Genomic DNA, 17,931 nt, shown 5'->3' with positions numbered 1-17,931 from the left:
TGAAGGAAAGTCTGTGAAAGAGCTGTCAAAAACAGACTTGCCTTTAGATCTTTCCAATGCCTAATTGGCCTGTGGGTGTGGTTTTTTATATGTTGAATGTGGCAAAATGTCTTGCAGGTCAAGTCCTACATATTTCTTTATATTCCTTTGGAAGTCAGGTAGGATGATCATTTTGCCGATATTATCTGTGGGTGGTTGGCATTGATTAGCGACTGGGGCGCAACAAGCAGGAGATGTAGAATGGCAGAACCTGTGAGGGTGACTTATATTTAGAGGTCAGTTAGAGTGTAGCTATTTTTTAAACTTATTTAACCTTTAACTAGGCAAGTCAGTTAAGAACACAGTGTTATTTACAATGACAGCCTACCCCAGCCAAACCCTAACCTGGACGACGCTGGGCCAATTGTTCGCCGCCCTATGGAAATCCCAATCAAGGCCAGATGTGATACAGCATGGATTCGAACCAGGTACTGTAGTGACGCCTCTTGCACTGAGATGCCGTGTCTTAGACCGCTGCACCACATAGACTACGACTAAGAAGCATTGGTTGTGAGGGACATAGCACAGCTCCACACACACATACATTTGAAGACGATCCCTGGGATTTGATGGACAGTAAAAGGGTTGCAGGTGGAGCAGACTAAGCATGACCCACAAAGACCACTCTCATAGTCAATCCCCAGCCACCATAAACGATAACATACAGCAAGTTTTACCATCCTAAGGTTCCTCATTTGCCATAAATGACATATGTCCTTATAGGGATGTTGGGATTTCCCAGACCAAAACATGATTCACCACAGCATAAAAGGCCATTCTTCACAAGTGAGTACAGTTCAGGTATCACATGGCTTGGCCAGCCATGGTTGGTAGCCAAATACAGTAGGTACATATGAGGACAATGAACACCAGCAATGTCCAGATGGCATTTTTGCTGTTGAATGGCCTCCTGACATGTGGCAGTCCAGTTCCATGGTGTGTCTGTCTCAGGTAACATGAGGGAAGGACTGATAGTGGATTGGGCCTATCATGGACAGTTCTGGGAGATCCAGGATGTCATGTGAAGGCCCAATAGGTTTATGGCATTTCTTGTCAATGAGTGTCAGGTTGTGTCGGTTCATTGTAGTGAACACCTGCCTTATGAGCTTGTTTATGTGTGGTTGCATCCTCCCCATACACCATAACTGTCACCAAGTCGAGATATACAGCAACTCCAAGGCAGATGGCCAGGATGGTGGACATGAAAGTCTGGAAGAAGCAATGTGCCAGCTCAAACCAAACAGGATAAGAGTGCACCAGAACATCCCAATAAACATCAGAAATGCAGTGAGCCAGCAAAAGGTCATGTTAGATTCAGGCAGACATATTAGACTAGCAATGAATCAAAGCTCACTTCTAAATGATAAGGAGGTGATTTAAGAGCCCAATCCTGGAGGTGCAAGTTATACCACAGTGGGGGCAAGTTGTAGAGCTAGGAAGACGTGTCAGAGTCCAGGGTTAGATTATCTTTCCTGTTGTTGGAGCCTCCCAGTTGCCTCATTGATCCTCAGAGGCTTGTGACTTGGAATAAATACTTGAAGTTGCCATGCCAAGCAGTCTGCTGCCTTTTTATATATTTTTGTACAACCATCCATTTCATATATATGAGAGACCTTCGAGATATGGGGGGGAAAAAAATGGTTGTGCTTTGTTATACCTCGGGTAGGGGTATATCAAAAACTAAAGCCCTTTTTGAGGATTGGGAACAAGCCTGTGTTACTGCATAAAGCATGTTCCCACCAGAAATATAATATTCAATCAATCCATGATTAAAACGCCTCTTTTGACCCTCTTCACAAAGCAGCTTCAGTATAATTTGTTTGCAATTATCTATCCCATGTTCAAAACTCACTGTCGCCTGGGAGATACTGTACAATCAGATGATGAATGCTTTGACTCACTATCCTTTAATAAAGATAATGTTATTTTATCTTAAGACTAGTCAGTATTGAAAATGTATGATTTTACTATTATGGCCACAACTAGGTCCAGCAGTAGCTCACAAGGCTAGAAGACAACAGTAAACTACAACCGAACACCGATACCAGACCGAAACTAAACTTGCTCGTGCACCTGTCAGACAAGCTGCAATGACATCCGAGCCAGCAGAACTGGGATGGCTGGCGCTCGATTTCTTCCTGAACACTTGTCATTACGCCTGCATTAAAATACATGCCATCCAAGCAGGAAACTCGCTACAATGGCAAATTCTACAATTACACCCTCTTTAGATGTGGTGGCCCAAGAGGTTGCCACAATAATTATGCAATAACAAAAGGACCTGGACTGGAGAAAGAAGTGTATATAAAGAATCAATTACTCTACAAATCACTCACCTTTGAATATAACTCGTTTACGGACATGGTCCAACACTATCAACGAAAACTGAAAAGTAACTGCAGCGTTTTATAAATGACAATATCTCATGATTGTTGATAATCCCGTAAAGTTTTTTCATCTAATTAGAAGTTTAATTCGTCGTCATATTCCCGAGTGTCGTCGTCCAAGGTTGAGTTAAATATGTTAGCCACTTCCGACCCCTTTCCTGGTCACGAACGGCAGGTGTCTTCACGTGGATGAGTTGCGTAACAACTCAGTTTTGCTTGATCCCCCTTATATTACTCAATAATGAAAAACGCAAACGAATGACGACTGGATATGGGTAGCCAGCCCCAGTAGGTTATAAGTGCAAATACATAAACTATAAATAGTTTATCAATAGCTTCCCTTTAGATCCTCCCCGTCGTATCCATGGACTCAAGTCATGTTGACTGGCAATAGCTCAGGCTGTACCGAAGTACCGCACGAGACCCCAACTGGCTCATCAGCGCACTACAATTTTATTCCAGCTCTAAATTAGAACGAACATTACAGTGGACTGTGGAGGGGTAGGTCCAATTATGGGTTTAGGTCATAATGTTAAATTGAAAACGTCTAATATACGCCTATATGTATGGCTATTATATGATTTATCTTGGCACATTTTGGGAATCTTAATGAAATTAACGCAACTTTTTGCTCCACCCCACAAAATCATTCTGAAAAGCAAAGGTATGGATAATCAATTACTATGATTTCCTGAACTCAGTGGACCTAGTATCTTAGTTCAAGGCAAGCATTAACACGTCAGAGTGTTATCTTTGATTGTAGTAGTACAATCTGTGACAGGAACTAGGCTGGTACCTGAAGCCTATAAAAATGCCATGCTTAAAATGTGAAGTTTTATGTCCATAACATTTTGGGAAATTAGACTTTAGAAAACACAGCATAATTTATACATCCTGTTCCGCATTTAGTCCCACTATGATCAACAATATCACAAAATACAACATGCACTGTAGGTCTACAGCAGTAGTATGTTACCTTGCAGTAAAGTTCATGGTCAATCTTCCCCTCTTGTCTCTTCATTATGTTGCTATGTTCCTTCACTTGCCTTTTCATTATGGCGTTATAGTCCTTAGATACTGCATGTAGTAGAAGATTCTGCTACTCTATTCAGAGGTAGCTGTGATTATTCCATGTTCCAGATCATACTGTTCTCAAGACATTATTATCAGTAGGCTATTTAAGCCTTAGCCTTAGCAGAAGGCAGGCTTGAAAGAAGAAAAAAATCCATTCCAATATCATGCCATGACTACACTCCCAAACCACTCCTTCTGCAGGTATGGGGTGTTGATTGACTTCACCTACCAGGCTGCTATATGGAATCTGAAAAGTATGCAGGCACAGTCAAAATACATTCCACCCATTAAAAGTATTATTTTTTAATTAAAGCCCCACCTTATCTCAGCTCACTGGTCACCATAGCAGCACCCACTCGTAGCACACACTACAGCAGGTATATCTCACTGGCCACCCACAAAGCCAATTCCTCCTTTGGTCGCCTTTCCTTCCAATTCTCTGCTGCCAATGACTGGAACGAGCTGCAAAAATCACTGAAGCTGGAGACTCATATCTCCCTCACTAGCTTTAAGCACCAGCTGTCAGAGCAGCTCACAGATCACTGCACCTGTACATAGCCCATATGTAATAAGCCCATCAATCTACCTCATCCCCATACTGTATTTATGTATTTATCTTCCTTTGCACCCCAGTATCTCTACTTGCACATTCATCTTCTGCACATCTACCATTCCAGTGTTTAATTGCTATATTGTAATTACTTCTCCACCATGGCATATTTATTGCCTTAACTCCCTTATCTTACCTCATTTGCACTCATTGTATATATACTTTTTCTTTTCTTTTTTTCTACTGTATTATTGACTGTATGTTTTGTTAATTCCATGTGTAACATGGAACAAGATCACAGATGGAACAGGTCACAAGGAAAATGACTAGTAATGTGCTATTTGCTCATTTGGTTTCCAAATGTCAATCCATGCCATGTACAAGAATACACAATTATTTTTCAACATTCTACAATTTGTACTGTATACATTCCACTGAAGGTCACATTGAACTACAGTAGTATTGATAACTAGCACAGATAAGTAAAAGGGTTTGTAAGGAAAAGGGTTTGTGTTATTATGAAATGGGCCTAAAACAGTCGGTTACAAAGAGGATAGAGATTACTTAGTTAGTGCTTGTGAAATATTTCCCACAGCAATCCGTTTGGAGAGTTGTATATGCCTCATTCCACAGCAGGTGGTCCTAACGTTGGGGCTAACACCATGGGTTGCTTTGGGAAATGACACTGAGATAATAGGACTCAATGCTTTGACATGCCACTAACAACCTGTTCTGGTAACTCAGCCAGACTAACCACTGAATTCCTACCACCTGCTCAACTACCTACAGGTATGTGCCATGCGATGAGTCTAAGCATAATAGACTTAATGGCAGTATGACACTAAAATCCAGTTAGTCGAGTTGGGTGATACAAGAAGCTTTTAGCCCAATTCTTGTTTTTGGCACCACTAAATCATGCCTTATTTAAACATGCTAAATACAGGCACATCTCATTTTCGCTTGGTAGATTTATATAGCACATGATGCATTATCTTAAATGTCACACACACACTTTCACACTTGACAAGATAGTTTTTCTTGTATCTTTCTCTGCCTTCACTTGCTGTAACTATATCCAGAGAAAGCAACTTATGCTCATGATACAATGTATTTCAGACTTTATCCCTGTATTATCCAACAACGTTATGTTTGCCATCACGTGATATTACATTACAATGAAATCCAGAAAGACACTGCTTTCTTGAAGTGTATGCAGGCAGGCCTCCACAGTAATATTATTAAATTGAAAATCGACTTATCCTTAAATTAGGTACATTTAATATACCAACAACATGCTCATAAAGAGTTCCTGAAATTGAACTGAAAAAATACATTTTCAGCGCTACCTACTGAACAAAATATGAACAGCTTTGTTCCTGGGGAAATCCTCCATCAATGTTTGCAATATAGCACTCTGCCATGGAGCAAAATAGAAAATTTTTCTGAAATCAAAAATATGATTAAACTTATTTTATTTGCATTTAATATCCATTAGCCATTTTCTGAGAAACTTGGGACAGCTAATTTCAGATTTGTCTTAAGAGGATTACACATAAAGCACTTGCCGGAGATGTATGTTTGTGAGGTAAGACAGGATCAGGCGTGTGGGTGTATGATTTTTAGAGATTCGTTTGTGTGTGTGTTGTCTGAATTACGAAAGTATGTGTTCCCTGCCGAGCCAGGCCATAAATGCATTTGCTTTACTTCACATGCTAGGTTACTCCAAGCTAAACTGTCCCTGTGGGTTAGTGGAAGAGGTTCTCCTGAAGGGGTGGACAGCCCTGGTGTGTGAGGTAGGCCTGGAGAGGATCTCCTGCATCTTCCTGTTGTACTGCTCCTGGTAGACCAGGCCTTGCTGGTGCTCCTGCTCTGTCTGAGATCTCCCCTCATCACGCAACTGCTGCTGGTACATCATCTGGGCCAGCAGGTCTGTCTGAAACTCCTGACAGCCCTGTCTCAGACTGGGAGAGGAAAGCAGAGATATGTATTAATTGTGAAGACTACTGCTGTGTGTGAAAAAGGGTCAAATGATTGTGTATTTCTGTGAGAGGACGCATGTCAGAATCTTTGATCACACTATACATATGTAACAGTATAACTTTATACCGTCCCCTCACCCATACCCGGGCTCGAACCAGGGACCCTCTGCACACATCAATAACAGTCACCCACGAAGCATCGTTACCCATCGCTCCACAAAAGCCGCGGCTTTTGAGAGAACCACTACTTCAAGGTCTCAGAGCAAGTGACGTCACCGATTGAAACGCTATTTAGCGCGCACCGCTAACTAAGCTAGCCGTTTCACATCCGTTACACTCACCCCCCTTTTGACCTCCTCCTTTTCCGCAGCAACCAGTGATCCGGGTCACGGCACCAATGTAACAGTATAAATTTAGACCGTCCCCTCGCCCATACCCGGGCGCGAACCAGGGACCCTCTGCACACATCAACAACAGTCACCCACGATGCATTGTTACCCATCGCTCCACAAAAGCCGCGGCCCTTGCAGAGCAAGGGGAACCACTACTTCAAGGTCTCAGAGCAAGTGACGTCACCGATTGAAACGCTATTTAGCGCGCACCGCTAACTAAGCTAGCTGTTTCACATCCGTTACACATACCGAGTTTTCTCTCTCTCATCCAGCAGTTTGTTCTCCTGTATGGTTTTGTTTAGCTCGTCTCTCTCCTCGGCCAGCTGAGCCTGTTTCTGCTTGTTCAAATCCACTAAAGAAGAAGCACAAATACACAAGCACACACACACACACACCATGAGACCACATCCTATTTAAAATATGACTTGTGATATAAACGATTCATTGTAAACTGTAAATCAACTGCACTGTCACAGAGGACCTGCCCAAGTGACAGATCTGCTTCCCTCTCTTCCACTTTCTTACATTTCTCCTGTATCTGCAGGCGGCGTGTGTCCATCACATCCTTCATCAGCCTATCCCTGGCTTGTTTCTCTTTGTGACACTGCTCTGCCCTCCGGGCCCAGGTCTGCTTTAGCTCTGCCTCGATCAGCTTCTCTGTCTCCACCTCCTGTCTCTTCTGCTCCTCAAGCTGATCGGCCAGGTACTGCTGGTACCTACTCTGCTCCTCTCGCAGTTCAAGCTGTGGTACACACACGCTCAGTCAGTTATCATCTGCCTCTTGTAGTTTCATAAGATTTCTTTGTGTGCCAAATAGTGACAATGTGGTAATTTAACATGTTAATACGACTCCACTTTCCCACCTTCCTCGTGACCTTGCCCTGTTTCTCATCTCTCTCCTCCGTCAGCAGCTGCTCGAGCATGCTCATGTCCAGGGCCAGCTCGTCCTGCTGCTCCCTGGCCTGGCGCTTCATCTTCAGCCTCAGAGAGTGGTCGAGCAGCCTGCGCCGGCTCTCCTGACCTTGGAGCTTATGACGGTGCTCTCTCTGCTCCTCCAGATGCAGCATCTCTCTCTGCTCCCTCTGGGACACACACAGAGAAAAACAGAGAGGACTCAATTAGTGATCACAAAGCAGAAACCCACACAGACACAGAGAGAAGCATCTCAGTTACAGGCTGAATTCGCCTACCAGTAGCAGGGCCTCTTCCTCTTTGAGCTGCTTGGCCTGTTCTCTCTGCTGCTCGGCAGCCTCCATCTGGACGCGCAGGTAGACCAGCTGCTGCAAGTTACTCTGGCGTTGCCTCTGCGCATCCTGGCCCTCCCGCTCCTCCTTGGCTTGCCGGTCGCTCTCCCACAGCTGAGCAAAGAGCTGCTCCTCCTCCTCTTTCTGCCGCTGCGTCACCTGCCGTGTACATAGCTGCGCAGCCCGCTCTGTGCAAATTTCGTTCTGCCTGCGCCGAGTCTGTTCAGTCCGGAGCTCCTCACTCTGCTCTCTGAAATTGGTCCATTTAAAACATCTATTTGTATAGAGGTTTGAACACACACACAGAAAAGAAAGCTGCAACATTGTCTTGTAGAACCTCCCTTTAGGTGTTCTCTCTACCTGAATAGCTGTTCAAGCTTGTCTTCAACCACACTTAGTCTTTCACTCTCCCTCCTCTCTCGCAGTAACTTAGCTCTCTCTCGCATCTTGGCTTGTCTCTCCAGTACTGTCTCCTTCTTGGTCTCCATTTCTCTCAGCAGTTCCTTCTCCTCTGCCTCCAACATATCATGCAGTCTAAGGGAGACAGGGGTGATAGACAGACATGGAGCAATTGAAATACCTCTATTAAAAAAATATGATCAGCTGTTATAGGAACTCAACCAAAAGATTTGTCACTAACCTATCCCTCCTCTCATTGATGGTCATCTGATACTGCCCAATGGCATCTTTGACCCGTCTCTCAATGGTTCCCAACACAATACGCCGGTCAGAGTTCTTCTCCCAGCGCATCTTAAGGTCACAGGTGTTCTGGTACTTGGTGAACTCCAACACCTTGTCCCGGGCCTCCTCCTGTTTCCTTCTCTCCAGGATGAGGTAGTCTGGAGGCCTGGATGATGGGAACCTTGCCCTCTGGAAAAGGTTGGTGAGGGTTTAGTAATTATGTTTATGGGAGGCAGCAGATTATCCTGACCAAGTGACCTGGCCAAGGAAAACTCCAGGCCCTACTGTAGTTATTTGCTTTAACTAAAACATTGTACAGAACTGTCACACGGGAATCTCTGGCTACAGTACAACTAGGGGCCAATTTTCCTACCCAGGTCAACTGGGGTCTGGAGAAAAAAAAACATTTAAAAAATAATTGCTAGATATGCTTACTCTCTAATTTTACAAAACAATACGTTTGTTTAGCAATGTACAACATGTAGTGACGCGTATTAACGTTAGCTAGCTAACGTTAGCTTGCGGTAGGTTTCTTACTAGCTAGGATACTAACGTTAACTAGCCACAGAGTTTGTGCTGAACTTACCACAGCCACTGAATGAGGTGTTGGTCCCGTAAACTCGCGACATTGTGGTTTATTTCTAGTCTGACTGGCCAACATACTTGGATACAAAACAAGCTCCTTCCCAGCCAGATACTTCTATTTGTCCTGCATCCCATCAAGTTTCCCAACTGTTTCATGGACCTTGACGAGGAGTCTCTCCGGCGATTTTGTTGACGGAACTAGTAAATTGTTACCATGACAACTACAAAACATGCTGTAGGAGTTGATCACTGGCGCCGTGTTCGAATACCCATACTAACATACTGTATTCTACATATTTAATGAGTATATACTACATACTATAAGTTAATTTTAGTATACTGTAAACGGAACAGTATCTTTCAGTTGAGCGTACTAGCTCTTCGCCGGATAACCGGAAGTTGATGCTATTGCTATGCAACCTCTTGCTAGCTAGTTAGCGTAACAAATTACTAGTTAGACATTTTACGACTTCGGGTGTGTTCTTAAATCCAACCTTGAGTGCCAGAGTCCGCTCATAAATTCAGAGCGTTGTCATTGTCCGTTTGTAAAGTCAGAGCGTTTCGTTCTCGGAGCGCACACTGGGCGCTAGGCCCGAGGAGTAGGGTTTGAGCGTTCTGACCTTACAACGGCAGTCAAGCACCATTTTTTTCACCTTTATTTTACCAGGTAGGCGAGTTGAGAACAAGTTCTCATTTACAATTGCGACCTGGCCAAGATAAAGCAAAGCAGTTCGACACATACAACAACACAGAGTTACACATGGAGTAAAACAAACATACAGTCAATAATACAATAGAAAAATAAGTCTATATACAATGTGAGCAAATGAGGTGAGATAAGGGAGGTAAAGGCAAAAAAAGGCCATGGTGGCGAAGTAAATACAATATAGCAAGTAAAGCACTGGAATGGTAGATTTGCAGTGAAAGAATGTGCAAAGTAGAAATAGAAATAATGGGGTGCAAAGGAGAAAAATAAATATAGTAGGGGAAGAGGTAGTTGTTTGGGCTAAATTATAAATGGGCTATGTACAGGTGCAGTAATCTGTGAGCTGCTCTGACAGCTGGTGCTTAAAGCTAGTGAGGGAGATAAGTGTTTCCAGTTTCTGAGATTTTTGTAGTTCGTTCCAGTCATTGGCAGCAGAGAACTGGAAGGAGATGCGGCCAAAGGAGGAATTGGTTTTGGGGGTGACCAGAGAGATATACCTGCTGGAGCGCATGCTACAGGTGGGTGCTGCTATGGTGACCAGCGAGCTGAGATAAGGGGGGACTTTACCAAGCAGGGTCTTGTAGATGACCTGGAGCCAGTGGGTTTGGCGACGAGTATGAAGCGAGGGCCAGCCAACGAGAGCGTACAGGTCGCAGTGGTGGGTAGTATATGGGGCTTTGGTGACAAAACAGATGGCACTGTGATAGACTGCATCCAATTTATTGAGTAGGTTATTGGAGACTATTTTGTAAATGACATCGCCAAAGTCGAGGATCGGTAGGATGGTCAGTTTTACGAGAGTTTGTTTGGCAGCATGAGTGAAGAATGCTTTGTTGAGAAATAGGAAGCCAATTCTAGATTTAACTTTGGATTGGAGATGTTTGATGTGAGTCTGGAAGGAGAGTTTACAGTCTAACCAGACACCTAGGTATTTGTAGTTGTCCACATATTCTAAGTCAGAACCGTCCAGAGTAGTGATGCTGGACGGGCGAGCAGGTGCAGGCAGTGATCGGTTGAAAAGCATGCATTTAGTTTTACTTGTATTTAAGAGCAGTTGGAGGCCACGGAAGGAGAGTTGTATTGAATTGAAGCTTGTCTGGAGGGTTGTTAATACAGTGTTCAAAGAAGGGCCAGCAGTATACAGAATGGTGTGGTCTGCATAGAATTGGATCAGAGACTCACCAGCAGCAAGAGTGACATCATTGATGTATACAGAAAAGAGAGTCGGCCCGAGAATTGAACCCTGTGGCACACCCATAGACTGTCAGAGGTCCAGACAACAGGCCCTCCGATTTGACACACTGAACTCTATCAGAGAAGTAGTTATTAAACCAGGCGAGGCAATCATTTGAGAAACCAAGGCTATCGAGTCTGCCGATGAGGATGTGGTGATTGACAGAGTCGAAAGCCTTGGCCAGGTCGATGAATACGGCTGCACAGTAATGTCTCTTATCGATGGCGGTTATGATGTCGTTTAGGACCTTGAGCGTGGCTGAGGTGCACCCATGACTAGCTCTGAAACCAGATTGCATAGTGGAGAAGGTACGGTGGGATTAAAAATGGTCGGTAATCTGTTTGTTAACTTGGCTTTCGAAGACCTTAGAAAGACAGGGTAGGATAGATATAGGTCTGTAGCAGTTTGGGTGTAGAGTGTTACCCCCTTTGAAGAGGGGGATGACCGCGGCAGCTTTCCAATCTTTCGGAATCTCAGACGACACGAAAGAGAGGTTGAACAGGCTAGTAATAGGGGTTGCAACAATTTCGGCAGATAGCTTTAGAAAGAAAGGGTCCAGATTGTCTAGCCCGGCTGATTTGTAGGGGTCCAGATTTTGCAGATCTTTCAGAACATCAGCTGACTGGATTTGGGAGAAGGAGAAATGGGGAAGGCTTGGGCGAGTTTCTGTGGGGGGTGGAGTGCTGTTGACCGGGGTAGGGGTAGCCAGTTGGAAAGCATGGCCAGCTGTAGAAAAATGCTTATTGAAATTCTCAATTATAGTGGATTTATCGGTGGTGACAGAGTTTCCTCAGTGCAGTGGGCAGCTGGGAGGAGGTGTTCTTATTCTCCATGGACTTTACAGTGTCCCAGAACTTTTTTGAGTTTGTGTTGCAGGAAGCAAATTTCTGCTTGAAAAAGCTAGCCTTGGCTTTTCTAACTGCCTGTGTATATTGGTTTCTAACTTCCCTGAAAAGTTGCATATCACGGGGGCTGTTCGATGCTAATGCAGAACGCCATAAGATGTTTTTGTGTTGGTTAAGGGCAGTCAGGTCTGGAGAGAACCAAGGGCTATGTCTGTTCCTGGTTCTAAATTTCTTGAATGGGGTATGCTTATTTAAGATGGTGAGGAAGGCATTTAAAAAAAAAAACAGGCATCCTCTACTGACGGGATGAGGTCAATATCCTTCCAGGATACCCGGGCCAGGTCGATTAGAAAGGCCTGCTCGCTGAAGTGTTTCAGGGCCATTGACCCATTACGGATGCAGGCAATGAGGCAGTGATCGCTAAAATCTTGGTTGAAAACAGCAGAGGTGTATTTAGAGGGCAAGTTGGTTAGGATGATATCTATGAGGGTGCCCGTGTTTACGGCTTTGGGGTGCTACCTGGTAGATTCATTGATCATTTTTGTGAGATTGAGGGCATCAAGCTTAGATTGTAGGATGGCTGGGGTGTTAAGCATGTCCCAGTTTAGATCACCTAGCAGCACAAGCTCTGAAGATAGATGGGGGGCAATCCGTTCACATATGGTGTCCAGAGCACAGCTGGGGGCAGAGGGTGGTCTATAGCAGGCGGCAACTGTGAGTTACACGTTTTTAGAGGGGTGGATTTTTAAAAGTAGTTCAAATTGTTTTGTGGCTGGAGTCAAATACGTTCTGTGGCACACATCAGAGTCAAATACCTTCTATAGAACAAACTTCATGTCAGGATAGGCATCCGAAAGTAATAATGAATGTATGTGTGTTATATTAAACATAGTGGACGGAGTAACATGTTAGCAAGCAATAAACATTTTATTACTAAGGCTGAATTATTATCCTTACACTTTCAAAAATACTAGTCGAATGAGACATGAGAGAGATGATGAATGTTGGCTAAGATATGTATTTATAGACTACAAAATCAGTTGCGGATTTAGGTATGGGCGACAATGGCAGCCGCCCACCGCCACATACACTAGAAACAAATAGCCAAACCGAAAACTGCAGACAAAAATGCTTTCTGCCACTAAGATCAATTAAATGTAGGCTAAACTGACAACGAAGTGAAGAGCAGAAATCTCATGTTCTAGCAAGCAAGTCGCAGCAATGAACGATTTTCGGCACAACGCCTGTTCATACTGCTGTAATGATATGTGGTTCGTAAGGACAGCGTAGCTAACAAATTGTCAGCGTGTAAGGTAACTTATTGGAAAAGTCATTACTTTATTACATTTCTCAACATTTTGTTGTCATAATTAGTTAAAGCAATGAATTTGTATCCGCTGTTGGATTTTGGCTGCATATTTTCCGCCATTTTCTTGAAATCTGAAAACGATGTGGATCCACGCCCATTTCTTGAAGAATTGCATTATGGGCCCTAAAGTACGGAAATAGTGTCTTTAAAAAATATATTTTATTAACAACAAATCAATACAGAAAGTACATGAGGGAACACAGGTATATATAGATGATATACAATGGACAATCGAGCTAGGGGTTACAATATCACATTACAATTACAAGGACCTTAAGGAACATACATACTTATAATTCTTACAGCTTTTTTGTTAGTAGAGTATTTAATTGTCTTAAGATACCCTACAAAAAGAAATTGAACTGTAAGAAAGTGTTATTTTGTTTGTAAATGTACATTTGTGTATATGAAATTTGGCCAAAAGAATAATGAAATTAATTACATAAAAATGTATCTTATTTCTATCGTATGTAAAGAATCCAAGAGTACATCTCTCCACAATAGTGTAAAATCTTCATAAATGTGTTCAATTATAAATCTACTGATGTCTTGCCACAGTTTTCTTACATGAATACAGTGCCAAAAAAGATCCAACACTGTTTCTGGGCTGTCATTACAAAAGGAGCAATTTTAGTTGATGTTTTCCTTAAACTTCTTCATAAAGTGTTTGGCAGGATAATATTTATGAATATTTTTAAAGGAAACTTCCTTAATTTGGTTAACAAGTAGGTATGTGTGTGGCAACATCCAAACAATTTTCCAACAGATATTATCAATAAATCCATTCCAATAAGGCATGACATAAGGTATAGATGCAATATCCTGCTGAAACAAGGTTCGTATCGCTCTGTTGTTGAATGTACCAAAAGAGAAACAAATCTTTCCTACTGATGAGTCAACAGGGTCAATAGAAGGTAAGCTCTGAGGGTCAGGTCTTGACACGTTCCTGAATAACAGAGCAACACCTGAGGGAATGGCATCTAAAACAATTGCAAAATCGTTAGGTGTTACAGGGACTGTGTATTGATATTCTAGTTTTGTCCCTTTAGGGCACCTGTAACCACCCTTGCTTACCTACGTTGAAATGCTTGGAATGTTCTTCCTGTGAAACCCATTAAACAATGCCCACGTTAATTTCTACTCCCGTCTCATGTTTTGTTCTTATATTAGTTGTCTAAGTAATACAGTGTGCTATACAACAAAACTGTCGACGAGGAAGAAACGTTCACGTTTGTGCTCATCATCTTTGGCAGAAAGTCTGAGTTAAATTCGTTTTTTTTTCTCGCTGTAGAAAGACGCAAACAAAACGGAGCTAGCCAGTCGAGTGATGCTAGCTAGCCTTTGATGTCACGGCAACGAGTGCCAGGAGGGATAGGAAGAGTTTCGCTAATAAAATAATAATAATAAAAAAGTTAAGAGTTTCACTGCGGGAGAAAGGGAAGTCGGCATGAGTTAAAATAAATAAAAAAGGGTCTGGGAGTAAAGGACCGTGTGAAAAGTGTGAGAAAGAAAAATAAACCGAAAATGTCTGCATTGACTTGAAATATAGGAACATTTGATGAATCTGTGGAACAATGGAGTTCTTACACATAACGTTTTGAGTACTTTGTGTTGGCAAATGGAATTAAAGCAGAAGTCGTTGTGCCAACATTTTTGACTTATGGGAGGAAAAACATTCAATCGCCTGAAAAACCTGGTGATAAATCATGATGAAATTGTGGCTAAATGGCTACCTTAAAAGGACATTATTCTCCCAAACCACTGATAATTGCAGAGATTCCGGTTTCATAAGAGAAATCGAGAGGAGGGGGAATCAACCTCACAGTTTGTGGCTGTATTGAAACAGTTATCTGAACACTGAATTTGGGCGATCAATGAGTGACACTATACGTGCTAGGTTAGTGTGTGGCATGCGCAGCGAGGCAATTCAGAAACTTTTGACTGAGAGTAATTTAACATTGCAGAGAGTAATAGAAGTGAGTACGTCAATGGAAATGGCAAATAAAGACACACAACAGCTAAGTGCATCGACCAAAGTGCATAAGGGGTCTACGGAGTAAAAAAAAAAACATGGCAGGAGGTGGGAAGCCATTCTATCGCTGTGGGAAACCAGGTCACCAAGCAGAGGAGTGTTGGTGCAAAGACATACTGCAGAAGTTGTGGAATAAAGGGTCACAACGAACGTGCATGTAAAAACAAAAATGCACAATCAAACAAAGTACTGAACAAAGGAAAAGTGACTTCAGGAAGTACAAAAAGACAGTGCATAAAATGGAGCACAGAGGATGAACAAAGTGATACCCTGTCTGAAGGGGAAGAATCTTTGCATGTTTTGTCCATTTTAGACAATGGATACAGGTACTGGGTGACACCGCTACTAGATGGAAACGCAGTACTGATGCACGTGGACACTGGAGCAGCCATATCTTTGCTGTCTGAGGCTGTATAAAAGGAGAAACTACATCACCTAATACTACAGCCCACAAAGATGATGCCTGAAACATACACCGGTGATACATAGACATTGTTCCAGTGAGAGGAAGCGTGATTGTTACAGTGGAGCTCAACAAACAGAAGGTAAAGCTACCACTCTACAAGGCAAACATCCAGCATTGCTAGGACGCACATGGCTGGAAAAGATCAAACTAAACTGGCAGGAAATTCACATGGTTGCAAAAGAGGACACAAACCTACAAGGGATATTGAGGAAACATGCGGATGTGTTCAAAGGATACCTTGGCAGTATGAAGGACATACAAGTCAAAATGCTTCAAAGCTAGACCTGTCCCATACGCCATAAAACCAAAAGTTGAAATTGATCTAAACAAACTAGTCGAGAGTAGAGTATTGGATCCAGTGAATGTTAGTAAATGGGCTACACCCGTTGTTCCAGTCATAAAAAAAGATGGATCACTCAGACTCTGTGGTGATTTCAAAGTCACCATTAACCCAGTCTTGACTGCTGAAAAATATCCACTACCCCTCATTGAAGACCTCTTTTCTGGTTTAGCTGGAGGACAAAAACTCAGTAAGAGTTTGTTTCAGAGAGCTATGGACCAGATACTGAGCGGGCTCACTAGGGTCCAATGTTACCTCGATGATCTACTCATCACCGGCAAAGATGAGCAGGAGCACCTGAGAAACCTGAACGCTACACTACAGAGATTGGAGGAGTACGGTCTGAGGGTCCGGAAGGACAAATGCAAGTTTTTCCGGCCCTCTGTTGAGTACCGGGGCCACATCTTCGACAGTTCCGTGCTCCGCAAGGCGCCATCGAAGGTGAAGGCCGTTGCAGGAGCTCCATCCCCACAGAATGTGAGTCAGCTGAGATCATTCTTAGGACTACTGACATACTACACAAAGTTTGTGCCAAACCTAGGTAACATGTTAAAGCCACTGCATGAACTTTAGAACAAAACCAAACAGTGGAAGTGGACAGACAGATGTGAGGAGGCCTTCGAGAAAGTGAAAACAGCCATAGCTCAGTCAGAGGCCCTAACCCACTTCAACCCCAACTTGCCATTACAGTTGGCATGTGATGCATCGCCTTATGGCTTTGGTGCGGTTGTCTCACACATCATGCCATCAGGTGAAGAAAGGTCAATTGCTTTCGTATCACGGACCTTAAGTAAAGCCGAGAGCAATTATGCACAGATAGAGCGTGAAGCACTCGCCATTGGGTTTGGAGTTAAGAAATGTTATCAGTTTCTGTTTGGCCGACAATTCACACTGCTGATGGACCATAGACCCCTCACCTCCATCTTTGGTCCCCACACCGGCATTCCATTGCTTGCAGCCAGCCGCATGCAGCGATGGGCGTTATTGTTATCTGCTCACCAGTACGACATCAAGTACAGAAGGTCTGAGCAGCACTGCAATGCAGATGGCCTCTCAAGGCTTCCCTTACTTGTTACACACACTGAGCACTCCCAGGCTGAAATCTTCTACTTCAAGGAAGTGACAAACGCCCCAGTTACGTCTGTCCAAGTGAAAAAGTTCACCCACACTGATCCAGTGATGTCTGAGGTCGTGGACATTGTCACTCGTGGAAAAGGAGAGATGTCGGACACCCTACAACCTTACCTAGTGAGGAGAAACGAGCTCACAGTTCAGTTTGGATGCTTGCTATGGGGTTTTTGAGTCATCATACCGCCGCCACTGAGAAGGCAGGTGCTTGAAGAACTTCATTCAGGGCACTGTGGCATGGTGCGAATGAACGAGATTGCACGCAGCTACTTTTGGTGGCCAGGTCTAGACGCAGCAATCGAAGACAAGGTCAAGTCATGTTCTGCATGTCAAAAGATGAGGAACATGCCTCAACTAGCGCCACTACACCCATGGGAATTTCCAGAGGAGCCTTGGCAGTCCACATAGACTATGCAGGCCCACTGGAGGATTGTATGTTCTTAGTCGTAGTTGACGCACACAGCAAATGGCTTGAGGTCACAGTGATGAAGAGCACCTCAGCGGAGAGAACCATCGAAGAGCTACGGTCAATCTTCAGTCGCTTCGGCTTGCCAACGCAACTCGTTAGTGATAATGGCCCCCAACTGGTGTCTGAAGAGTTCCGGTCATTCATGGAAGCAAATAGAATTCAGCACATCAAGTCAGCGCCGTATCACCCTGCAACGAACGGCCTCGCTGAAAGGTTTGTCCAAACGATGACCAAGCTTTAAAATCATCACAAGGGAACGACTCCCTCAATAGGCATCTAAACTCCTTCCTGTTAACCTATAGAAACACTCCCCACGCTACAAGCAAAGTGGCACCCGCGTCAGCCATGATGAAAAGACAGCTTCACATGCGACTCGACCTCCAAAGACGAGCCAGGTTGTACAGACACAAC

At 43.5% G+C, this 17,931-nt stretch overlaps 2 protein-coding genes across 4 annotated transcripts in view; both read right to left on the bottom strand.

Annotated features, from left to right (window-relative positions):
- myo5b (myosin VB) overlaps positions 1-3,639 on the bottom strand; it is an 89,236-nt gene extending 85,597 nt beyond the window's left edge. Inside the window, exon 1 of one of the 3 annotated variants that reach the window (XM_036977481.2) lies at positions 3,403-3,639. In XM_036977481.2, coding sequence (XP_036833376.2) covers positions 3,403-3,480 — 78 coding nt within the window. In that variant the 5' untranslated portion in view covers positions 3,481-3,639. Of the gene's footprint in view, positions 1-2,375; positions 2,869-3,402 lie in introns of those variants that run through there. The other 2 variants (XM_036977479.2, XM_090234801.1) reach the window with 2 other exon arrangements.
- Positions 3,640-5,505: 1,866 nt separating this feature from the next.
- On the bottom strand, positions 5,506-9,601 carry cfap53 (cilia and flagella associated protein 53). The gene is made up of 8 exons (XM_021602796.3): positions 8,933-9,601; positions 8,306-8,535; positions 8,026-8,199; positions 7,612-7,915; positions 7,285-7,503; positions 6,947-7,163; positions 6,671-6,773; positions 5,506-6,011 (listed from the first exon to the last, which is right to left on the bottom strand). Exons 1-8 carry the CDS (start codon positions 9,005-9,007, stop codon positions 5,768-5,770), a joined length of 1,566 nt encoding a protein of 521 aa, XP_021458471.3. The 5' UTR covers positions 9,008-9,601; the 3' UTR covers positions 5,506-5,767.
- Between the last annotated feature and the right edge of the window lie 8,330 nt (positions 9,602-17,931).

This window comes from Oncorhynchus mykiss, chromosome 5 (assembly GCF_057628025.1).
Source record: "Oncorhynchus mykiss isolate SJ-2025 chromosome 5, ASM5762802v1, whole genome shotgun sequence".
Taxonomy (NCBI): Eukaryota; Metazoa; Chordata; class Actinopteri; order Salmoniformes; family Salmonidae; genus Oncorhynchus; species Oncorhynchus mykiss.
The sequence above is the reverse complement of the archived record's forward strand: the minus strand, read 5'-3'. Positions and strand labels throughout refer to the sequence as shown.

Coding starts and splice junctions, on each gene's coding strand:
- cfap53 (XM_021602796.3), bottom strand. CDS start 9,007: ATGTTGGCCAGTCAGACTAGAAATAAACCACAATGTCGCGAGTTTACG. Junction 7,916..8,025: donor AAGCTTGAACAGCTATTCAG/GTAGAGAGAACA, acceptor GACCAATTTCAG/AGAGCAGAGTGAGGAGCTCC. Junction 6,774..6,946: donor CCTGCAGATACAGGAGAAAT/GTAAGAAAGTGG, acceptor CTTCTTCTTTAG/TGGATTTGAACAAGCAGAAA.